The sequence below is a fragment of the Oreochromis niloticus genome, linkage group LG7 (assembly GCF_001858045.2).
Source record: "Oreochromis niloticus isolate F11D_XX linkage group LG7, O_niloticus_UMD_NMBU, whole genome shotgun sequence".
NCBI lineage: Eukaryota > Metazoa > Chordata > Actinopteri > Cichliformes > Cichlidae > Oreochromis > Oreochromis niloticus.
In genome coordinates, this window is record NC_031972.2 from 49,535,489 (window position 1) to 49,561,248 (window position 25,760).

The 25,760-nt window shown below is 40.5% G+C and overlaps 1 protein-coding gene across 1 annotated transcript; it reads right to left on the reverse strand.

Moving 5' to 3' along the window:
• Positions 1-643: 643 nt before the first annotated feature.
• Positions 644-20,067, reverse strand: LOC100697940 (homeobox protein aristaless-like 4). Its single transcript, XM_003443874.5, has 4 exons — positions 19,131-20,067; positions 8,756-9,069; positions 2,199-2,327; positions 644-1,812 (listed from the first exon to the last, which is right to left on the reverse strand). Exons 1-4 carry the CDS (start codon positions 19,471-19,473, stop codon positions 1,492-1,494), a joined length of 1,107 nt encoding a protein of 368 aa, XP_003443922.1. The 5' UTR covers positions 19,474-20,067; the 3' UTR covers positions 644-1,491.
• Positions 20,068-25,760: the final 5,693 nt, after the last annotated feature.

The window sequence follows — 25,760 nt, forward strand, 5'->3', positions numbered from 1 at the left end:
GAAATCTCATATGTGACTGCAGCAGTGGGTCACAGTGACTCAACAACTATAATCATATACACTTGATCAATGAAGTCATTTGTCAAGCAAAAACGCCAAACAAACTGTTGAATTGATGTTTAACTTTATCTTATGTTACCATAAACTGAATATCTTTGGGTTTTGGGCAGCGAGACATTTCAAGACGTCACACTGGGTTTCTTGCCATCATCCACGCAGGAGAAAAGAAAACCGATATGTAGCCCAGCATGCGTCATAGAGAGATCAGCCAAAAGGCTAATGAAGCCTGTCTCTAGCCTCGGCCTGGAGCCCAGCTCTGGTGACAAGCTTATTCCGGCGGGGTAACACACACACAGATACCCCTACAATCACTGGACATGCTCACCACATTCCTGTAGTCCAGCTCTAATGTCATCACATTGACAAACATTACCGAATGCTCTTCGGGACGATTAGGCCCACTGATTTGGCCTGCAGTCTCTGGCATGTATAAGATTCTGTTACCAAGCTATGAATCGAACCTTCATCCCTGCTGAACCCACGTCTAGCGATGAAGCGATCACTTCTGTGTGTGTGCAGTATGTCCTCACCGTGTAGACTGTGATGTACTGCAGCGTTCGCAGGGCAGAAAGGCTCACTTTGATGCTAATTAACTGTGTCTATTCCTGCTGGTTGCTGATTAGAGCTGGCGTGGTAAGCTGGTGTTGAAGGTTGCTGCTGTGCATTCCTGTGCCTTGTCTGCCAATGGAGACACCATTTCCTGTAACCTGAAGCCTGAGCCTATTAGTTGAACCTGTGGAGGGAACCCTGGGAGGGAAATGACAACTTCATTTGAAATTGCTGCCAATCTAAGCCCTCCCCTCCACCCAGACTCAATTGGCAGGCCATGTCTGCTCTCGCTCAGTTAGACTCTGTTCACTTACTCTGCCTTTCTCTGCAGGGAGATAAACTCCCAACAACATACTAGTGAAATGTACAGAAATGAACTGGTTTATACAGTGGAACAGAATGGTGGGATGGTCGGTATAAAAGATAGGATAAAGAAGGTAAATGATCTGAATCAAGATCGACTCTTTAAATGAAGATACTGTATTTGGCATTATAGGGTATAAGGCTATGAGGACATTAATAAAACCAGGTTTGGGTTTGCTTAATTTTACTGACAACAGCATCATGTTAATCGGTTTATTGGGGTGTAAACACCATAGTTGCATGAGACCTGAGAGATCAAGGAATCAAGAATGAGCATCTAGGTGATATTCTCATCTAAGTCACGCCTCTGCTTTTCTCTCACTTTCAGCATCTGCTGATTGTCATAGACACAGTTGTCTTGGTTGCATCAGCAGCTGCAGTGGCCTCTGTTATCTCCACAGTCTCCCCCTGTTCATTTGACCTGTGTTATCATTAGTGCTCTCCTCCTCCCCCCATAGTGCTTGCTGATGGCTGCTCCATGGCTGCCTTATGGGGGCAGGTTGGGATCTGGCTGGAACATCATGTAGCCCAGGAGATGGCTGCACTGTGTTCCTTGGCCTTCATACGCAGCGCAGCTATGCTGGAGGACTTTCGGTCTGGATCAACATTGAGATCATAGCCATTGATTCCCCCACCGATCCCAGCGCCCCCAAACAGACTGCCCATATGAGTCTGTCCCATGTGGCTGCTTCCTGGACTTGGTACGCCCAGGAAGTCAGAGACGCCTCCAGGACCGTGAGGGTGAGGGGGCATGCAGGAGGGCACAGAGTCACAAGGCACGACACAGCCGGGCACCGGAGATGCTCCGCTGCTGCTCCCTATCCATGAAGGGTTCTGGATCTGGAGAAGAAGAGGAGGGGATATTTTCATAATAACTGTTGTTTCAAATGAACACATGAAAAATAATAGTCCTGCCATAGTAATAGTTACCTGCAGAGAATTGTTTTTGATTTTTTTTTTTTTAGCCACATCAGCTGCTGTTAATAGTAGAAGCCCTCAAATTTAACTCTAAGACTGAAGAAACATTGAGAGAGAGCAAATATTAGACCTAAATCATTCCAACTACAATTTTACTGCTGTGATATGTGAACGCTGTGTTCAGAGGTTTCTCTCTGCCCCATAATAACAGCTATTACAGGTTTAATTTCACACTTCCTAACTGTAATTCTGATATCTGCTATCAGGTGTATCTGTAATGTGCATGCCACTGAGGACTGAACATTTACCTGTGCATAGTTCTCAGGCCGAGTGAGCAACGGCAGCTCGTAAGCTGTGGAGAAGTGCGTGCGGACCTGTTGCATCTGGCCAAAACGCTCTCTCTTCCTCCACTTGGCTCTGCGGTTCTGGAACCACACCTGAGAAGAAAACAGTCTATCAGGACAGTACCTCTAACCAAATAGAGACCAAACACTATCAAACAGAAATGTGAATATCCTTCTTAAACAAGGCCATTAAAGCTCTTAAAAAGTACACAGAGTGCTTTAGTTTTTCCCACAGAAAACTGGGCCATCTTCTTGCTAAGAAAGACAAAGTAAGAGACCACATAAAATGAGGACAGTGAAGCAAATAAATTCTGCCGCACATGAAAGTCCGAGCCCCGATTTTAAGACTTGACGTGTCTTTAAAGTGCCGTCCACACTGAGCTATTGATGTGAAAATGGCGAGTCTCCCCTGGTGCTGCATGTTTCAGCTCCTCCCTTTGATACACAGACGTCTGCCTCCCTTCAGGCTGCCCGCGTCGACAGATCCACATCTGGGCCTGTAGCCGTTCATAAATCACTCTGAGAAAGGTGTGCTCTCTCCCACATGTCAGCACAGTGGGATCCAGTGGGGAATCCCTCTGTATAATCCATAGAACAAATGTTGAACTTTTGACCAAGGGCATATATACTGTATATATATGCATAGAAGATATGTGTGTGTGTGTATTCATCTTTAGTTTTACTAAGCATTGTTTGTAACACATGAAATGACTACTGCTCTTCAGATTTGTAGACTTGCTACTTCTCAGAGGGTCGAGCTTTCAGGAACCTGCTGACAGACCAAGTGCAGGGTGCTTAGGCCACTTCTCCATGACTGCAAAGTAGAAGATGGTTATGAAGGACCGATTTCTAGAGGTAGTAAAGGCTGAAGCCTAAAAGAACTCTCCAAGAATATTTTTTCCCCTAAAATCTTAGTGTTAATTTCAGTGATGCCTAATACACTGTAGAATTTCAGGATCTTCTACATACTGGAAGACAAATCTCATCACTTTTGCTCTTCCAAAGGTTTCTTCCTTATATAGGGTTTATTTGGCATAGGCATGAACACATTTATTCTTCAACACAACCTGAACTCTCTCAGGCAAACTTGCGTGTAGTTTCTTTAAGCGGTCTTTGGGAATAGTTCTTCAGGCTTCTCGAAGGACATTCAAAGATCTTTTTTGGGTGTTGTTGGCTGTCTTTTGTTCTATTCTCTGTGAAGATTTTGAGGTCTGGGCTCTGGGGAAACCATTACATAAGCAGTAGTTTTCTACAGTGTATTGTTTTCTATCCAGGTACACTTTTACTGCATTGTCAGTATGTTTGTGATCATTGTGATGCTGAAGCTGTTGGCAATCAGATGCTTTCCAGACGATACTGCATCAAAATCTGACAGGATCCTCGACACCACGGGCTGAAATGCAGCCCCAAGCCATGACAGAGCCTCCATTGTATTTCACAGAAGGCTGTAGACGCTCACTGCAGTACCTCTCTCTTCACTTTCTCCGTACATATCGACAACCAGAAATATAAAATCTACATTCATCACTCCAGAAGAGTTGTTGTCGCTGATTTTCAGTCCAGTTCTTGTGTAATGTGATATACCTCCGCCTTTTCTCCCTGTTTCTCTACCTTCAGAACAACTTCTTGACAGCCACCTCTCCACTCAGGCAATTTCTGATGTGGTTCCAGTAAACAGTAGATGGACGGATCTCACATGTCCTGTGTCAGGTATTTACTGGATTTTTTTCCCCCTGTTTCTTAAGGACCTGACCTTTAGATAGGCCTGTCACTTCTTCTGTCATAGTGTGTTATCTTTGGCATTTTTTGTAGATTCAATAAAATAAATATGAAACAAATGATGTGCTTTTGCAACAGTTGGCTAGTAAAAAAGTGCCGAAAGATACAATTTAAAAGTGATTCTTTACTAAGATGTGTTTTACGTACAACACTGGTTCCCTTGAGTTCCCTTGAGTCCCCCATCCCTTGAGTTAGGTGCTTTTTATATTTGAGTGATGCATAAGTCAATGTTAGCTGGGTTAACAAACAAGAAAAAACATTCATCTAAAAACAGTCAGTTAGAAAGATTGGACTGAAAATGAGAGAAAAAAAGAGCCAATGTCCAAACAAAACCTTAGACCACTTTAAAAACTTCTGAGAAAGTCTGGCGCCTTGGAAGTAAAATATAAGGAAATGAAGGGTAGACCAAGACTTTTATACAGTACTGTATGTTTCAAAATAGTCAACACATATAGATTAAACCATACAGATTATCACAACAACTGCATCTTTCATTAAAAAAATTTTCTGGAGAATTTTCTCACATTTCCTTGCAAGAGAATAGAAAAAGCAGAGGGGGTTACTGGGAGTCTCCACATGTTTATCTGTATCTATTTGTTGGTTGTTTGAATCTTATCCTCCCTGGAGAGAAGGGGGAAACTTCTTCAAAGAGAAAGAGAGGGCAGCCTCGCTTTGACACAGGGGTTAGGACTTGGATTGTTGGGCTGATTCCCAGCCCAATCAGCTTGTGGTTTTCACAGTCCCTGACATGCAATTTCCCTTCAGTCATCCCCTTCAAATCCCCACTCTTGTCTCTGGCCATTTCTCTCAGTCAACAATAAAGTTTGGTGGCAGAATTGAGCATTGTCGTACAAATGCATATTTGCAAAATGTGTATGATATAATACCAAAAATGCTGATTTTCTTATAGTAAGGAGTTGATTTTAAACATATGAGATAAGACCACCTATAAGCACCCCAACCTGCAAACTCATCGTCTCATTTTTCCAAATGCGTTGACCTCCTAGCAAAGTCAAAGTCAATAACATATCCATATGTCTGTATTTTTGCAAGAAACTGACGTAAAGAAGTGTCATCTGACTCCGACATTCTTTGGGTCAGCTGGTGAGATTAGAGAACAGCTCACCCTTACTGAGTGGTAAGCTGATATGTGAGGTTGTGGCTGAACCCCAATGTCAAGGTGAGGGGTTGTAGCCCTTTGAATTATATCATATGTTTGGAAGTAGGTTTGTGGGTCTATTTTATACTCCTCCTGAGGATTTGGGATCTATTATTGTTTAAGATTTGTCATGCCTTTCCTTTGGTGGCTCTTTCGTTACACGAGCTCATAATATCACAAGGTTCCACATATAAGCCCCAACATGAAAACGCCAACATTAAGTTTCATTACAGTCTCAGTTCTACAAAGATATGTTACTAATGTGATTAATGTATTACCAGCTCAAGGACTCAGTTTCCCTCCAAATATATACAATTCTGGCAAAGTTTGAAAGATGTCATATAAGTTTGTCCATTTACTAACTCGCCACGGGGAAACCACGAGCTGTTTATGATGTCCAGTGTACCTGCATTTAGTTTTATAGTATAGGTAAGAGTCTATTCATACAACAGCGATTGGTACAAGCCAGCTACAGTGAAAACAGTTAATCACAATGTAAACTTACTTATATTCTAAAGCCATATCAGAAGAATCCTCCAGCAAAGTTTTTTCAGTCCTGCACGAAAAATAATATATATAATACATATATATATATATATCTGCTGGATGAACCATCAGAGTCGTTCTTAATTTTTGATTACCTGTGTTATGAAAATTGTCACATTTTATTTAAACGTTAAATCTTCGAGGAAATGCTGTCAGAATAGCAACAGAGCCTGATGAATGACCTTCTGGATTCTGGTCTTAGATTATTATTAAAAATATAAAAAATCGCATATTTCAAAGCTCTGGTGTCAGTCACCCAGCGCCGTTATTGTACTCCCACTCCTGTGTTGTAGCTCAGGCTCTTCTGTCCCTCGCCAACCCGCCCCCAACTCCGACCCCTCTCTCCATGTCTCTCTTCTCCCTCCGTTTTAAGTCAGTGAGGGGAAGTGGGGATATTGGAAAGTGAGATGGGAGAATGTTCAAACTGGAGCTTGTTTTCATTTCATGTTTAATTTCCTGATGCCTAAGCCCTCGGCTTTCCGCAGCTAACCCCTCTGACCTTTGAGAGGCGTGCAGACAAGAGCAGTGGACCAGGCGTGCACACACATACACACAGAATCACACACATTTGCATACCATGTTATATTCACATTTCAAAGTTGCTCTCCAACAAATGCAGTATTTTAACCTGGACCCTCTCAAGCACTTACTGGAAGCTTTTTCATAAACAGTTTCTGAGCACATATATTTCCCTTGTCTTGGTTTCTGAGTGTGTAATGTTTCACAGAGAGTTTGCTCTACGTAGCTTTTCCTTTGAACGGCAGTAGGAACGAGACCCCTGCCAAATAGTTTGGCAGAGAGATAATTCGGGAAACATTGTGGAGTCAGATGTGTCCCTTGCTGCTCCATCTCTCATATTCCCTGACTTATAAATTCATGCAGTTCTTGAGAAATTGAAGGTCACTGCTGTCTTTGTGCAAGCAGTTTTCCAATTAACATAAATTGTCTTAATTGTTTGTCATGATGAACACCAGTGGTTAATGATATATAAAACCCAAAATGATGCTATTTACCAACTACACACACTCACGACTCCTGTTTATTTTATTTTAGCAGACATCTGCAAGGAAGGTGGCTCAGTGGTCTTGGAGCTCAAATAGCTTGGCGGTGATACAGTAATTGCTAAAGACGCTGACAGCGAAATGCAGCTTACAGAGCCATTAAAGAGCTTTATTTATGCTCCAGAGCCAGCAGGCAGAGAGAAAGGAAGAGGGAGAAAGGGAGGGCAGAGTCCACAGCTCCAAAAGCAGCTTTGAAGTCCAGCCGTCTCACCTCATCTCTGTCATCTAGGACCACTGCAATTGATAGACTGCCTCAGCAGTCAATCACGCACAGCCTCCTCCTCCTCAATAAAAAGTAGGCCGTATGGTGAAGTTCAAGTCACGAGGCTCTGAGCTAATTGCTTCTAAAGAAAGTAATGGCACCAGAAGTCACAGATTGTGTTATTGGAAAGCTGCAGCCTGATTTTATAAAGACATTCGACATCAAAACTGAGGATGAAACCGTAGGACCTTGACACTGGCAATTTGGCAGAAAACATCTGTATTCTGGATTTCAATTGCTGTTGTTTTGCAGATGAAAAGGATTCTCGATTGCTTTCCGAGCATCGAGTGCCCCTTGGTATTCAACAATTGGATATCCCTGGACTTTGTCTCAATGTACCTTCAGTTGAAATTGTGGGGTTTAGTCTTGATTGCGTGCATATTTAGGGTTTGATTTTAGAAGTATGGGTCAAACCTCACAGTGACTCAACACAGTCTGCTGTGTGCCTGTCAGATGAAGACGTTAATTATATTCATCTGGGGCATAGATGGGTCTGTGTGAATGCAACATGAATGTACTTATTTTACTGTACCACCACAAGGACCAGGCCAGGTTCTCTGTCCCTGACTATGTCTCGGACTATGTGTGGAAATTGAAACTGGCATCTCAAAGTGTTTTTTATATCCATGCCAAAATAGCTTTGATGGTGTTCCATGTGTTTTCCCTCGCTGCCTCCAGAGCTGTGCAGTGAAGTAGTTTAAACATGGCGGTGTGGGGAGAAACCCTTGGCCTCTGACCCTTTCCAGAGTCTACACCATGTAAGTGCTAAGAGCAGCGTATTCCCTAAGTCTCCTCCATCCCACTCTGATCTAAAACTGGCAGGCACAAAGACAGATGGAGAACAATAGGCCTTGCTGTCTAATGCTAGGAACAGTCTTTGTAACTCTCAGCCTTCCCTGTCAGTTCCCCGAATGATTATCAGCGTGCAAACAACTGTACTCATGGAAACTGTCTTAACTAGACAGAAGGACACCATCAGCTGCTTCAGCAAGTGCACGAAAATGACATATGTTTGTATTAAAGTCTCAAAGTTCTCCAGTGGACAGACAGTTGTTAATTTCCCACTCACAATGCAACATTGTCTTTAACACGATCATGATCGTTCCTGAACCATATGTTTGATTACAGTGCCAATAGAATCAAAACACCTAATGTTTTTTTGTTTGTTTGTTTTTCCCTAAACCATGACTCTGCGTGGGTGGGGGGGTTATGCATGTGACCCGGTCTGTCTGATATCTCTATGCTGGTGTTGTTCTTACGTCATCATAATTATGGTTGTCCACAATTGCAACTGACCAATCACACTGTTGTGATGTTGCTTTGGACTGTGGAGGAAAACGAAAAGAAATGATTTTGTTTATATAAAAGTCTCTTCTGGGACAAATGGTAAGCATTCCAACTGTTTTTTTTATTAATTTATACAATATAATAAATATATTATCAAGTTGCTAATAATAGTTTTGGTCAGTTGCAATCTTGATCCTGGATCAACATATTTGTGATGATATAGGAACAACACCAACATGGGGATATGTCACAAAATAGATTAATTGTGTATTACATTAATTTGTTTCCATGACATAAATAAAATCTTGTGATACTTGTTTTAGATGACAGAGATTCATTTTCTCTTATAAGTAAAGGACTTATTAGCTTACGTCCATGCAGAAAGGTGCTTTTCAAGCCTGACCCTCTGTTTTTACTTCATCCTCACCTGTACACGGGCCTCTGTCAGGTCTGTCCTGAGTGCCAGCTGCTCACGGGCATATACATCAGGGTAGTGCGTCTTCTGGAAAACCTTCTCCAGCTCCTCCAGCTGGTAGCTGGTGAACGTAGTGCGATTGCGCCTCTTCTTGCCTTTGTTGCTCTCGGCCTCGCTTTTTTCCAGTGGGCTAGAAAGGTCCGACCCCGGGCGCTCACTCTGCCCCTTCACTCCAGTTTCCTTTAGGTTCAGGTAGCTGCTTTCCATCCCAGGAGGGTCGACGCTCTGGGGCAACTCAGACTCTGTCAGGCTGCTGCTGTCCTTTCCTGTATTTTGGAGATAAGAAAAGTAAGGAAGAGGTCAAAACGTTTATTTTTAACAGTTGGCTCTTTTAAAGGGGCACCACACAAAGTACTAAAGTACTAAATCGCTCGAGTACTCATTCTGTGGCTTACTGTTACTGCTCAAAACTTTAATGTGGAATTTAAAATGTGAAAATACAAGCGTTTGGGTGAAGCATTAAAAGATGAAGGTGATACTTTATAACTATACCCACAACTAAAGGTGTAATTCTGCTGTAATTAAATGGAATCTCAGTGTATTTTTATTTAAACTACAGTGTCATTATATTTACATATAAATACTTAAAGGTAGGTACATTAGAATAAGGAGCTAATAAATCAGGTTTTTGCATGAAATAAAGAAGTAATTATACTATCAGTAGATTTAAGTAGTGCATAATGAATACCTTTTAATTACAAGAAAAGGACAATTAAATAATACAAAATTATGAACCATGATGCTCACCAACATTAGGATGTTTATTTTTATTAAGTAACTCCATAATACAGCTAAAAAGTGCAGCGTTTTAACGATGTAACATTATTTATGTCGTACTTAAAATTACTCACACACAACTTAAATTTACTGACAGTATAATCATTTATTTTTTCCTGTAAAAACCTAACTTGTTACCCCATTTTTTTCTAGAGTACCAACCTTTAAGTATTTGTATGTAAATATAATTACCTTGTAAGTTTAAATGAAATGCACTGAAATTCCATTTGATTAAATATCAATTACACCCTTGGTCACTGTTCGTATTATAAAGTGTTACCAAATTAGAAAACATCCTCAAAATTTACTAAAGTGTGGCTTTACTGTGAAATCATTTCATTTATGTAATAATAAACAGGCAGTTGTCTTTCTGACCACCTTAGAGATGAATAAAAAGCGCCGTGTGTTCTCAGTAATAGTCCTACGTTTACAGTTAGAACATTCATTAGAGCAACGTGTCTTTAAAATGTGGCTGAATGATCACATTCAAGCCACCAAGAGTGTCTGCTCATCATCATATTACAGCATCCCCACCAAATGACATTTACTTTAAGCACACATCATCTCTGTGATGTTTTTTTTCAAGGTTCAAAGGCCTCGTCTGTGTGCAGCAGGAAAGAAAGTTTGAAAGATATGTCACGACGCATTGGTGTGACCTGCGACACAACCCTCGAGCCCTTCTCCCCTCACTTCTCTCAATCACGCCACCTGAAATCCGAGCCGCACAAAATCCCGTGCGTCTCGGGCCGTGTGTATGGCGGGCCTTGTGTATGGGGGCAACCACGCTTACCCCACAGCCTTGCCCCTGAGATGTAAACAACATTGTGTTTGTCACCTTCAATTTTCAGTGCATCCATTTTGTTACAGACCTTGCTCTGTTCCTGTCAGCACATGCTGGCTTTTTGTTTCCTTTTAAGAGATGAAGAAAGCTGTCCCTTCTCCTTCAATAAACAAACAGCCGTGTGAATAAATAAGCAGAAGGGCTCTGGTTGCTGGCCAGTGAGAACAGTGTGCTCGGTCAGCCTCTGTTTGCCTTTCCTGCAAATGGGCATGGAGAGTGCCCTGTCCTAACTGTATTGGTCTGAAACCAGCGCATAATGGTCTCCTCCATATAAACAGACTTGTGAGTCTTGTGCAACACCACCATTACTTTAGTCCAACAGGACTTTTCTCAGAGTTAGGAATTGCCAAATGATTGAAAGTTATGCGCTTGTATGCATGCATTTGCTTTTGTCACGTTGCATTTTTCTTCTGAGTAACGTCAGTAATGGCCGTGTGTCATTCTTAGAAAGTTACCTCACTGAAGAGAGTTGACACCTTTTGACACACAGTGAGTCACAGAGTCTTTTTTTTTTTAGTGGTTAACAAGATGACTGAATAGTTTTAGGGTGATGAAGTTAGGCGGTGGTTGTCTGCAACAAGCATGTTTGTTTTCATGGATTAGTACGCTTTGGGCTTGTGTGTCCCACAATGAGATGTCAATAGTCATCCCCTCAGAACTGCTGCAGCCCTTCCCTGCTTTCTGGCTCAGACCTACATGGGCTGAAACACTAATGGAACAACATAGCATTGCCCAACTGGAGTTCATGTCCTCATACAGCAGTGGCCTACCTGTCAGACCTTTTTACAGTCTCCATGCAGGCAGATGTTCTGACATCACCAACCCCTGAGCTGGCCTCGTCTCCTCGAGCTACGTACAGTCATTTTATTCTGCCTCTGGGCAGGAGCATGGCTCTAGTGTTAGTAAAGTAAGACAGGTCAACTCCAGGTTCCTGTCTGGCATTTGCATCTGTGAGAGAAAATCCAGTTATGCCCCTGAGCAAGGGGCACATATCCTGTGAGACTGCAGCTGCACACAGATGAGGAGATGGGAAAAGGGTAGGATGGAGTGTGGGAGGTACTCCGATTTGTCAGTGCAATTAAAAAAATGATTTAACATTTTTTTTAAATACACATATTTCTTTTCTTATCCACATGTTGGATCCACTGATCAATGCTAATCCCATTACCGTAACTAAATGTGAGGCTACCGTGGGCAGCCTGCTAAAGGCATAAGGACTGGAAAGATGAGGTAAATTGCTTGCCTGTCTCTGAAAAATTCCACCAGGAAGTAACATATATATAACATATAGTCGTGTGAAAGAGGAAAACTAAGTACACCCCATGATTCAGTAGCTTGTAGAACCACCTTCACCAGCAATAACTTGAAATAATTGTGTTTTGTATGACTTTACCAAATGTCTCACATCATTGTGGAGGAATCTTGGCCCACTCTTCTTTATAGGGTTGTTTCATTTTACTGAGGTTTGCTGGCCTTGAGGTTTGTAGCGAGAACTTAAGGTCTCTTCGGTTTCTGGAGCATTTCAATTACGTTGAGGTCGGGCTTTGACTGGGCCATTGCAACACCTTTATTCTTCTTTTTTTTTTTTCACTAATTTTGCTGTAGATCTGCTGCCATGCTTGGGATCATTGTCTGTTTGCATACCCCAGTTTTGCCCAAGCTTAAGCTTTTGGACAGATGGTCTCACATTTGACTCTAGAATACTTTTGCATACAAAGGAGTTCATTGGCCGACCCAGTGGTCCAAGGTGCCCAGGTGCTGTAGCTGCGAAACAAGCCCAAATCATCACCCCACCACCACCGTGCTTGACAATTGGTATGAGGTGTTTGTGTCGATCTGCTGCGTTTTCTTTTCACCAAACGTGGCACTATGCATTATGGCCAGACATCTCCACTTTGGTCTCCTCTGCTCAAAGGACATTGAGCCAGAGTTCTCGTGATTTGTTTAGATACAACTGTGCAAACCTAAGCCGCACTGCCATTTTTAAAAAAATTTTTTTTTTTTAGAGAGAAGAGTAGCTTTCCAAACAAGCCATACTTGTTTGGTCTTTTTCTAATTGTACTGCTATGCACTTTAACATCTAACATGCTAAGTGAGGACTGTAGAGTTTGAGATGTAGCTCCTGTCTCTGACCTTGGAGTGGATTTTCTGGGTCATCCACTATTCAGAAGATAGTAGCATTGTGTTAACACACATCTGAATGCTCCAAACCAGCAAAGTGATGAAACTTCTGTTTTTAGAGAGGTGCTCACGTTTGCTAATGATCAGTTATTCAAGTGCATTTGATTAGCAGTGCCTGGCTCCTACTTACCCTCTTAATTTCCATGGAAGCAGTAAGGGTGAACTTAATATTTCACAAGACTGCGTCTGGTGAAAACTTTCTTTTCACATGCATTTGTATCAGTTTATGTAAATTTCATCTGTTTTATCCATAGAAATGAGCAAACTGTGGACATCACAGAAAGTTAGTTCTTTTGGCTTTTGTTGTTTTTTGTTTTTTAACTTTGTCATTTTCAGTTCTTTGTGCATAGATCCAAAAAAACATGGCCTGAATAGAAATATATAGGACAATTTGCCAAAGGTACTACCAAAGAGGGGCGTTGTCCTGCCCTTGCATCCAAAGAGCCATTCTGAGCTATGTGCTTTATATCAGCGGAACCCAGAAACATATAATTCAATCCAGTTTTATTGCACTGATGCACACACACACTTGACTTTCATGACACTTTCAGTTGTGTGGTGGCATGCTGTATCTCATATCCCATTTTCAGCACTCTGATGGGATAACCCAGTGACAGTGATTGTGTCAGCACTCAGGACTGGGTTGTAAATTCATCCATAATGTGGTAAAACTTTGCTCAAGTGTGGTGGAGGTATAACGTTAAAGGGGAACATTTTTTTGAGGCAAAGTCACTAATCTAAACAGATTTCATCAGATCTGAGTGGTGAGTCTATACCACCAGTGTGTTTTTATGCCCCTTACACTGTTTAAACTGCGGTTATGAGTCTCTTTCCATTCATTTAGACTGGGGCTTGATGTTGTTATATTGCAGTATATTGCACTGGAAATCCCATAAAGCAGTGTTGACTATTTGCAGTCATTTGCCTCAAGATTCCTTAACTTTGTTTGTTGTTCTTTCGTTGTTCTTTTGGGATTTTGCAGGAGAAATTGAGACTGTTACGAGTCAGTTTTGATCACGTGGCTGTATTTTGCTCTTCCTGAAATCTATTGATAGATGTATTTTAGGCTTAACTAGTGACTAGTCTACACAGTTAGTTAACTGGCTACAGCATACATCCCTATAAGTGTTAATAACTGTCTCATCCATCAGATCCAAGAAGAGACTTAATCAGGGATTTTCCCACGCTGAACTTTCCCTTTAAGTCTCTGAGCTTAACCCAGTCTTTTACCGCCATATTTTACACTGGAATCTGCAATAATCAACATCTTTTGTCTGTCTAGTATGCCAAACTCATCCCTTTTCTCTCTGTCACGCTAACCACACAGAATCCTTTCCCACAAGCATCTTTCAGTTTTCCCGCATGCTGAGCTGTCTCTTCTGCACGCTGCTCCGGAGAACACAGCCATCACACACTGCTTTCTTTTGGGAGCCAAGATTCCACTGCGCTGGCTCCGAATTTTTTTGGCATTCACAGGAATGTGTTTTTGACAGTTGTTCTAGTTTGAGCATTCAGCAACGTATATGTGAACGCACCATCTGCGCAATGTGCCAGTTTCTCTGTGACAAGCTGCAGACCTCTTCAGTTAGCCGAGGTCAGATGTTTACTAGGGTCAGCAATTTAATCGCTGCTGAAAACAGAGAGAAAACATCAAAGTGTAATTTAACTGGTTGTAAAGCAACAGGGCACCCTCTCGGTTTTTATGGAACGGGACAGGGAGGGTCAAGTGAAGCCAAATAAAAGAAACACTATAAATTAGTAACCTGGGGAAGGGTTAATGACCAAACACTAAATAGGGAAGGGAATGCTTTTAAACAAAGTGCTCTGAAATGTTCTCTCAAAGCATTCAGAGCTGACAGCAGCACTCCACCAAATAAAGTCAAATATTCCTTCAGGTTTGGTTGTCAACAGGTGACTATTAATTTACAGTCAATGTCGGCTCGCAGACACGCTTCGGCCCGGATTATGTTTTTTCTGCACCACGCTCTAAGACCTGATGTTGACTGTTGTTTCCTCAGTGGAAGGGAGGCTCCCAGATGTTCCTGAGGAGAGATCTATGCCAGCGGCTCATGCAAGAATGCAGATTCCCTGGGAAACAGAAAAAGTCTTTCTGTTAAACCTCACTACTGTCATATTACCTTGGGCTGGGTCGCTCACTGTCTCATATCAAAATGCGCAAAAAATAGTTGTGGGGTTAAGGTCGTTTGAGGGGAAACTAGTGGACGAAGAACACAAGTGTCTTTCTTAAATGTGGAGAATCTTGAGAAAAACATTCATGTGTTTGAACTGTATATAAACTGCATATTAAGCATTAAGATAAATTACATTTGCCACTCTTTCTATCGCTGCAACATTACAGTTAGGTTGGTCATTACAAAAGCCCTCTCTTCTAGTAGATCACAGTGGCAAGCAAATTCTTGCCATTCCCATGACTTTACAAACGTATGTCTCTTTTTGATCACACTACAGTCCTGTGCGGCCATATGTTCGCATTGTTCAACAACCTTGCAGAGGTTAGATTAGAGTCAGATTTAAGTGATGAAAGTAGTAAAGGTGAAGCCAGAGAGCCAGACTCAGCACAACAGGCCCCACAGTGTGTGCCAGCTGGCCCGAGTCAGTCGCTTTATTTTTGGTATGTGTGTTACCTTCGCCTGCAAGAGGGATGACTGAATGTTAAAGCAAAAAAGCAGCAAAACGCAGCAGCAAGAGTGAGTGCAGGAACAGATACGAGCAGGAACCTGACATTGAGAAAAACAACACCATACAGAACACGATCTCGGGTTGCCAAAGCTATATGGATGTATATTTCTTTTCATGGCGGGCCAGTTGCTGCTGCTTTGCGTCCCGAGTCACACATTTATATGAGCCACTGCTTCCAAGCATTCACTCATTACGTTTTTGAATTTATTCTGGTTCGCAGAAGCATGCTGGTACGATCACAGGTGTCACTCTGGCGCTCGCGTTTTTGCTAAAACCAACACAATGTGTTAGTCATCAGCACATGTGTATCCTGTGACATCACTTCCCCAAGCCTTTTAACGCGTACTTAGAATACTGTATTTTGACAGGACTCTTTTAAAGAGCTGCCAGGACTTTTTGAGCTCGTGTTTTGGTTTTCATATGCTGAGAAAATGTTTTACATATCACAGGATGCTCAATGTCCCGCTGAGGGGGAGGAGGGCTGTTTAAAAGTACAAAGATTGACAATTGTTGTACTTTTGGAGTGTATAATTTGCTTTGGTTATTTTGTGAAGAGGCGAAAAGGATATGGCACATTGAGCATTTAGCCCGAGTTTCACTAGCATTACCACAACACTAGTGTCTCTCTGATTTCCACCTTTAAGCCTTACTTTCATTTTATAAATACTGAGTGAGAAGAATCTAACGATTGGTTTATGTTCATGAAACAATATGATCTCCCCTCTGAAGCGGGCAGCCCCTATCAAAGGCAAAAAACTGAAATTAATTAAAATTAAACAGTGAGTTCAATAAAGTGCTGTGCACGTAAACAGTCGTTCCCACACATGTGCCGCTTTCCTGGAAACCCTCTCATTTCTCTCGGGTCTCTCAAATCATTACCCAATCTCCTTGTCCATTTCTGACTCCTTGCTTATTTGTACAAGGTATTGTTGAGACAGGGTTATGTAAACCAGTCCCACTTTGTCATCTTGGGGACTCTCTGTAGCTTTGGAGATCTGATGTTTGGGGAGTATGAATAATAACTATAGGATCCAGTAATGCACATCTGCCTTGCATTAATGCGGCCCTCTCCTGCGGCGCTGACCTGCATTCCTCAGCTCTCGATCAGCTCCAGGGATTTTTATTTCATTCATCGCCATGTGAGCAGGTAGTCGGCTCCATCCCTGTCTTCACTGCAGGACGGTCTACCTGATTAACGTAGGCTTAGAATGAACAGTCCCACCGATCGGAGCCACTACTGTGCACGGCTGCATGTTGATTCATGCTTCCTGAGTCAGTGTTGTTTTCTGCTTTTTCTACAGACGTGGTTTATGAGACAATGTTGTATTATTAATAAACAAGATTTAAGAGTATGTCCACACCACATGAACCTGGATGTTTTTTAATAAAGTAAAATTTAAAAAAAAAAAGCCTGAAATATTTTGATTAATATTTAAATTGGATTTTAAAATATTTTTTAGATTTCTATAAATTTACAGTTTTCTCAGATGAACTGTACTGAGCTGCACTGAAATCATGTGAATGTAAAGGTGTTTCAGGGGTTTTGGATAAATCTCCTAAATCAAAGGTGTAAATTTAAAAGAATATATGTGGATATTATGGAGCAGTTATTAAATATATTGCACAATAATACAAAATTCCAGTTCTTTGCACTTTATGTATATTTAAAAAATGGCAATTTTAATACATATCTAAAAGAGCTGGTTGCCTCTCTTTTGGGTGTTTTGATGTATGAAAACAATTTCATGTAAAATCTTCAGAATGACATAGAGATTTGCCATAAACAGCTTTAGAGCCGTAGCTGAAGTTACCACATTCAAAATTCCCTTTGGGGACGAGACAGTTTTGTCATCATGATGGAGATAAAGCATCAGCATTGAGCAATATATCTCCCATTGAGGACCACACATAACAGCACAACCCTGTTGACGCCTGAGGCTTTGGCAAGTCCCCAAAGTATCCTCCCCAGAGCCATGATGCCTTCATCTGGCTGCAACATTTTCAATATTAACATTGCACAGCTCTCCTCAAGGGAGGCAATGTTGCATTTAATGATGGTGTTTAAATGATTCTGTCAATGCACTTGCCAAGTCGATTTAGTTCAGCGCAGGGGTGCTGAAAATGTTGGAGGCAGAAAAGGTGACAGTTCAGACTAAAGTGAAGAGTGACACCATTTTTTTTTCTCAGAACAAAAAAGAACACTTTGCACTTCATGGATGTGTGATGGTGGTTATACAAAAATGTACATACTGTCGGTCTCCTCCTCACAGATCACGTAGAGCAGAATTAGACCAAAGCACTTTTATTCATTATGTGTAATGAGCAGTTTTAGATCTCAAGTTTTGGCACTTTTCTGAACTTTCAGTGAGAACTGCATTAGATGCATTTAGGATGGATTGCCGCAAAGGACTAGATTCACTTAGTTTTAGCTGTGATCCCAACAGATGTTTTCGTCTATATCACTGTGGTAAACATCTGGAATTGACGCCAACCGGTCTGGCTCAGTGTTCACCAAAATCTGATTTTTGATGTAGAATATTACAGAGATGTGACAAAAATATTTAAGATTATTGTCTGTCACTTTTTTTCACCCTATTGCCCTTTTGACCTTTTGTCACTCGGAATAATTTGAATCGGATCCATCGGCTTAATGAAGTTGTCTGTTTTGATTTTAATAAAAGCAGAACCTTTTCTTTTGCCGACCTTAAGCGTGGCTTCAGAATTGTCGCGACTGTCGCAAAACTGTAAAGCGTTCATTATAAACGCTATTTAAATGCATTTGGTACGAAGTTGACTACATGGACAATTAAGGGACACAAACTATGCATTGCTTTTGGCTTATAAACCTCCATCAAATGGATTAATTTATATTAACAAAGACACCTGAAAAAAGAAGAATTTGTCCTTTTGTGTTTATTCTCACAGAATAAGCAGGACGTGCTGGAAAGCAAATTATAGGCCCATTTCCTGCACGTCCAAAAAGTCTCCAAAAATTAGGCTTTATGTTTCGTAGGCTGTAAGGCTGAGGGTTCCGCGTTACGCAGACAGGTCTTAAAGTGCCCCAAATAATAATAATAACAGCAATATTTCATGAGTTGAGTTTATTTGTAAGCGATCAAGATAATTTATTGTTGATGATAACATGCTGCAGTTGTAGTTGAGTGAGAACAGTCAGCGGTGCTGCGGGCTCACCAGTCCAGCGATGCAGTGATAGACACAGGAAACAAATTTCTGCCTTTGCGCTTTTATTTTGTAGCGCCAGTGCGCAAAAAAAGCGGACAAAAAGTCGATTTAAAGACACAAAAATACCAAACTGCCTTTGGTCAAAGCGTCTCATTAAATTAAAATAAAACCCAGAGGTTTGATGCATTAATTATAACTCACCTTGCAGGTGTACAAGTACCTTAAATCCTTTAATCTCACTAGACATGTAAAAAAAAAAAAAAAAAATCAGCCTACTTCTAATATTTACTTTTTCTGCAATTATCCGGATTTAAGGGCTTTAATGTGAAGGTTATGTTCCTGAGTCAGAACCAGTTCTGCTCGAAGAAAATAGGTCTGTTTTTGAAAAAATGTTTTCTTTTCATACCTCGGCTTCTCCAGTCAGGCTGATGGGTTCAACAAACGAACTTATGGCACACTAATACGCACACTTTCTCCTCCTCTCTGCTCTACTTTGACAGCTTATTTTCACACCGTGTGTTAGACAATACTATAAATTGCACTTATTGCTCACAAATGTCCCGTCCTGACTCGTATTTCCGTTACATTTCTGGCCAGCACATATATTCCCTGGAGAAATCGCACATTTAGTTCGTGCGCACTCACCATAGCAGGAGATGAGTGTCCCGTTGTGTGCGCTGTCCGGGTGCAGCTTGCTGCCTTCCGGGGGAGTTTTGCAGGTCGGTCGCTGCATGAAGAGCTGGTATTTGTTGAAGGTGCCCTCCTCAGCGCCATCCAGTGACTGGCAGTCCGGCTGGAAAGGACTCCTGGACTTCTCTCCGTAAGCCTGCCCTTTACCCGGAATGAACGTGGGGCTGTATTTTGTTTCAGTGGTTGGGAAAGTCCTGAAAGGGTTCGCTTGGTGATCTCTACTTTGCGCAGTAGATGTACTATAATATGAATCCATCGATGTCATATCGCAGTATGAGACGCACGTATCTGCGTTCATACCTAAAAAGATATATTTAAAAAAATCCACACGGTTTTTGTTTCCCTCCCCTTCTACAGACAGCAGATATTCTCCCAAATTTCTCTCGCACTGACAGGCTCACACTGCCGCGCTCATGCACACACACTCTCACACTGGCGCATCTGGGACTGGTTAAAAAATGAATCAGATGTTTTCCAGAGACTGCAGACTGAACAAATGCTAAAAGCCCCCTGAAGGTTTGTCGGGGTAAAGAGAAATGCCTTCCTCAAGCTGATGCCGCCTCAGTAGCCTACAGTGCATCAGACACACGCACACGCAGCACTCCGACCTTCAGGCTCGACGCACGTCTGAAGTAGGGCCCACACCGAGCTTCAGCCTCCGCTATTATGCAGCCAGTAGAAATGGGAGGTCAAGCTCAGAAGGGGGACAGCTTTTTTGGTAAACACGCGGGAGATACAACACATGACATTAATGTAATTAGGGGATGAATATGACTGCTTTGATTCCTGTTGTTGCATGGCGTAGGACCTTAACCTCCTACTTAGAGAAAAAAATGATATCTTTTTATTAACCTTTAAAGGACTCTTCCCTTCTTTTCCAAGGAAGCCAAATGCTTATTAACTGGCATTTGTGGAAAATTCATTTGTGTTCCAATTATGTGACAAAAAAGAGAGAAAACGGGACAAGTGTAAATGGATCAAGCCGCAAATTCGAGCGACAACAGCTCCTAAATTCAGTCGTCATTAGACTTCAATGTTGCATAAATATTTTCTTTGTGTTTATGTTGTGGAGGCCCGCACGAAGCGCGTTATCAGGGGCGTCCGTTAATGCGCATATGTCCACTCACAGTGGAGGAGAATCAGAGCCTCATTAAGCAGCTTTGCCATTTGAAAATGAGCACTTGTAAATATCGAATTGGCCTAATTATGAATCGTTAAGCCCATCATGCTCGCTGAAATAGGTTACTTGGCTTCGTGCGCAACGATCTGGTACAACGAAGCCGCGCCGGCAATTTGCCTTTTCTAGACTATAAAACGCTGGAATGAAGCGGTTAAGGAAACAAGATGGGCCTTTATGTCTGTCGGTAGTCAAATTGGTTAAGCTGGCTCAAATCACGTCCTTAATTTTTAGGATATTGTCGAGATTACCTAAGAGTTTGAGAGACAGCGAAAATGAGAAAAATAAATCCCAAATCTTTTACAATCTGGCGCAACCGAGCGTGTCTGATTCGCATTAATATCACATGGTGACATGGTAATATACATGGTAATAGTCCCTTAATATTTTGCCAAACATTATTATTATTACTATTACTATTATTATTATTATTATTATTATTATTATTATTATTATTATGAGTTTCTGCATTTATTTGTATTAATCTAAATTCTCGAGTCCTCTTCTCTTTCTTACTTTCAGGTTTAATTAATTTTATAACTTTAATTGTGGCTCTTGTTTAGCAACATGATGCAGTCCACATCTGCAGCCGTGTACTCAGCCAGCAGGAGGATTGAATTTCTCAAAAAATATAAGATAAAAATGAGACACCAATAAACGAATTAGCTCTATTTTTAAGCTGTTAGCGGTTTGTTTTTGTTGCTTTTTTGTTGCTTTTTTGCCCGAACCAGTAATCTTTTAGTATCCATTACGTTTCCTTCTCTGAGGAGGTCCCCCTTTTTTTTAAATTTAAATGGTTCACTTGTAAAATAAGAAAAGAGCTAAATGACCGGTTGGGGCCCGGTGCACGTGCAGTCTGTCGGTGATGTCCTGTCCACCGCCGGCTTCTCTCCGGCTGTGCAGATATTCCTTAACGAGACTTTTGACTGTTTTGTTAGTAAAAGTCTCCCGCAAAGAGACATTTCAGATATAATGAGTATGACTCTGGCTGCACACCACACCGACCCCAACCTTTCTTTAGTCATTTTCTTTTCTTTTTTATTTTGAGCCTGTGTTGCGGCTGGTAATGTGAGGGGCGATTAAACCTGTTCGGCTTTTATACTTCAGATCCCTGCAGTTTATTTCAGCTGTTTTATGTCTTCGTGTCTCGACAAGAGCACGAAGCACACGAATATAAACAAGCAGCAGAAAGCTTGGCTCCCACAGAATGATCAGCGTTTATTTACGTTATCAACATTATGATCGTATGTGAGACAGAAGACAAGACAAACATGCGGGTTTTTAATGCAGTCTGTAATTATTCATTTCACACTGTTTTCTAATGATAAGAGAGATAATTTTTATTTAGATCGTTTTTTATTTGCTAAAACAGAAAGTCCCTGTTGCCTTGGAGTTCTAAGACAAAAAAAACCCTTTTGGATTTTTGAGTATTAAAGTTAGCCCATTTTATCATTTTACCAGCCTTTTTCTTTGCAAATAAAGAGGTTTGTTTGGAGTGTGTTTAGCTGGTGTGTGTGCGGGATTTAAAAAAAGAGAGAGAAATTCTACATGCATGATTTTACCTCATTTATAGGAAATAAATATGGGGGGTATGAATTTTCTGTGCATTTGTATTTCTATAATTTTGTTTTATTTTCAGAGTAAGATCCTACAAAAAATAAAATAAAATAAAATAAAATACAAATCTTTTAAGATAATCGTGTCACAACCAAGGAACAAGAAGTTAAAGGTTGTCACACAGCTCTCCAAACCGGAATAACAGTTTCCCTTTACTACAGTGTATATGCAAGCCTCCCTTAATACAAACCATTCTACTGCTACAGGCTAAAGCCTCAGCTGTCACAGATATACATCACCAATGCATGGCATTCTCCGTGAAAGGTTTCCACTTAGCGGTGACCTGCCTGTTTAATTTCCAGCAGGAACCATGTCCAGGTATTCACCACTGAGCGGCCGGGCTCTGTACTGATGCAGCAGCTCTCTGCCTCTGGGGTTTGTGTTGGCGCAGGCCTCCTGTGCATCAGCTGCAGGATCCTCCGGCTATCAGTTTCTTGTATGAGAGGTGTGGCGAAGCGGTAATGGGCTGGAGAAAGGGCTTTAGGTTAGATTACTTAGTCCCAGCGTTGCCATGCTCTGTTTGAAAGTGGGAAAGCTGTTTGAAAGTGGGAAAGCTATAGACATGAGGGACAGGAAATATATATATATATGTATATATATATATAACTATATATATATATATATATATATATATATATATATATATATATATATACATATATATATATATATATATATATATATATAATGTATATATATGTATATATATATATATATATATATATATAGTTATATATATATATATGAAACTATTGGAATGATGACTGTGATTTTAATGTTGTCGTGCAGATGGATCACTGGTTCGTTTAGCAGATACATGTCATAGCAGCAAGTTAACTGAAACTGAAATATTTCCTGTCATGTCCAGTTGCCTTATAGAAAGTAATGTTGGAAATTCACGACATCACAGCTTCAGATCTAATCTCCCTCTGGCTTTGTGACACAGTCTAATTTAGGGATGACATTGCTGTATGGAGTACCAGCATTCACCCCCTGCTACAGCACAGTACTTTTGGCTATACTGAAATCCTCTACCCCTCAATGTTTTTGCTTATTGTTACTTCATTCACATGTTGGTGCTTAAAAACTTGCAGAGTTAGCGCAGGAACACCTCTTTCTGTGACTGAGAAAGATAGATTTGTTTTTTGACACGAGAACTGGTGTGTAAATTAATCACTCTCCACACAGACTAAATATAATTTCATTTCAAGTAATAAACATCTTGTGTCCAGAAGTTACTGTAAATTTTCTGTGTTTTTCAGTAAAGGAGAAGCAGTGTGTATGTGTGTGTGTGTATGACTTTTTCCAACTTTAAACTTGGAAATCAAGCTTTGTTTTTCTGTGGAAAAACAATACCAGACACAAATTGCTGCAGTATTCACAGCAGCGTAATTTTCTTAATAATGTCCAGAAGGGGCCTGCTTTTGAAGAATTCAGCACACAAGAGTGTCACTACTGTAACTGATTGTTGAATTTCTTCTGTCCGAACGCGTTGCCATTGTTGTTTGAGTAACCTTATACAGTAGCAAAAGCAACAAGATAATGGACCTCACTGACGTTTCCACAGAAACGCCCTCCTAAAACCTGCTGTCATTCTGTAAACATCACTCTGCTCACAGTTGTTGCCCCATAATTATATGTAGTGCCCAGCTTTCACCTGGTGTCCCCTGCTTAGATATATACAGAGTATTAATAGAAATGGGTCTCTGCATGTCTGACAAATAGCACATACCACACCCTTTGTATATGTGTGTGTGAGAGTAAAAGGGACAGCAGATTTTTATGTGTAGCTTTAAATTGGTTTCACATGAGCTGGGCACACACTGCATCAGCAGATTCTCTGATCAAATTAAGCAGAGATGAGGGGAAAGAAAAAAGAGGCAGCGGTTGTACTGATGTGTAATTCAATAAACAGGACCAAGTAGGGGCAGACAGAGTGAACGCTGTGCTGCCTTCATCACTCAGCTCTATATCTGGATGGAGACACAAAGTAGCAAACCTCCGTTCACCATCGCTGCCGTAGTCGACAGAAAATATAGATACACGTCTAAGGAAATAATGTATATCATCTTTGTAATCTTTATCTTAACAGATCTGTCACATTAGAGTTAATTCATTAGTCAGGATTTATTTTTACTTCCTCAGTTTTGAGATCTTTAATTAGCTGAATGCAAGCAAAGGTTTGAGGATTTTTATTATGAGTTTTTTTCATGCATTATAGATCAAAATTATTAAACTAAATTTATTAATCAACGATTTTTTAAAAATGGTGTCGGACTAAGGTGATAACTGTTAATCACATTAATTAATGTGATTTGAAAAGATTTTCACTTGGATTGTTGTTCAAATGATGCACATTTTTAATAATGTTGAATAACTGCTGACAACAAATTAATCACATTATTAACTTGTCAAGAGAAAGTCCCAAACATTTACCAGCTCCAATGTCATGATTCTGTTCTAAAGTTAACACGTCTTTGGTTAATTAGAATTATATTTAAAAGAAATTGAAACAAAAAAAGACAAAATATCAGATAAAGTTTTTCAAGTGGCATAAATGATGCTACTGTCTGTTTTAAAATATATATATATTTTTAACATAATATTTATGTTAGTATTTTGGGGATGTGGACTTCCTTTTAGACAAAACAATTTTAAGGTGTCATGTTGTGGTCTGAGAAATTATGAGCATTTATTTCTCCATTTTCTGACTTATTATGGTCAAAATAATCTATGGATGAATTTAGGAAATAATAAATCCATCAGTCGTTTGCTGGACTGCCATTGCTGTTTTTTTCCATAACCACAATTACAGCTGCATCCATTAACAGTATTATATGAATGTACAAATTAGTCCTTATGCATTTAGACACAGAAAAGCCAAAAGGATAAAATGTCTAAACTTACGAAACAAGTGTTCAGACCCTTACTGCAAATATCAACCATTGAACCTGAAACAGAATATGAGTACTGTAATAATGAGTCGAGTATGTGTTCAAAGGTAATTGGACACATACACATTCGGTCCAGCAGTGTCAAAATATTTAATATTTTATTCAGCGAAAGCCTGCAGCCAAGTTCAGCTCTCACTTACGAAGGCTTTTTTTGCCGTTAGTCTGGTTTTCATCGGGTGACTGAGCTGGCCCATGAAGGATATTCCATCTCTTCACCATGAAAAGCTGTTTTGTTGTTTTTCGCCAAACGATTTGCTAAATGATGAAATGTCTGGTGAATTTGGCTGAATTGGAGCACAAAGAATACTTTTGTTTCTCCCGCTGCTTTATCAGACTTTATCTTGTCTTTCTTTTTTCTTTTCTTTGAGGTCTACAGTGCACCATTCGATAAACCTTCTGAGGTTCATTAAGCCTCATGTGCATCTGCATCTTGAGAGCCTTACTGATCACAAAGGGGTTTTTCTTCATCATGGAAATTATTGTTCTGTTTATCCGACAGACTTGTGCTTCTTTGTCTACCAGGTTTGCAACTATGTGACCACTTCTGATTTTATTTATTTTAAGCCACATTATTATTTTCTTCCCTCACATGGCCATATCTGTACTTCTTATGAGTTCTCTTCAACTGAAACTGCAAGTTTCAGGTAGTTGTTTTGTGCATTAATAAATTAACATTATTAACAGTATGTCAATTATTTTTTCTAGCCCCTGTTTCACTACACTTTGTATTAAAAGGACTGTATACACACACAGATAACCTAAAATGCTCTCACTGAGGTTTAGCACTTTAAAGAAGACAGATTAAACCTTTCCTTGAGACATGCTGTGAGAAAGGAT

What these genes read in the sequence shown, in the direction of transcription:
- LOC100697940 (XM_003443874.5), bottom strand. Translation starts at nt 19,473, where the DNA reads ATGAACGCAGATACGTGCGTCTCATACTGCGATATGACATCGATGGAT. An exon ending in GACACTCATCTCCTGCTATG is followed by an intron (nt 9,070 to 19,130) that starts GTGAGTGCGCAC and finishes TCCAAAATACAG; the next exon opens with GAAAGGACAGCAGCAGCCTG. An exon ending in TGACAGAGGCCCGTGTACAG is followed by an intron (nt 2,328 to 8,755) that starts GTGAGGATGAAG and finishes TTTTCTTCTCAG; the next exon opens with GTGTGGTTCCAGAACCGCAG.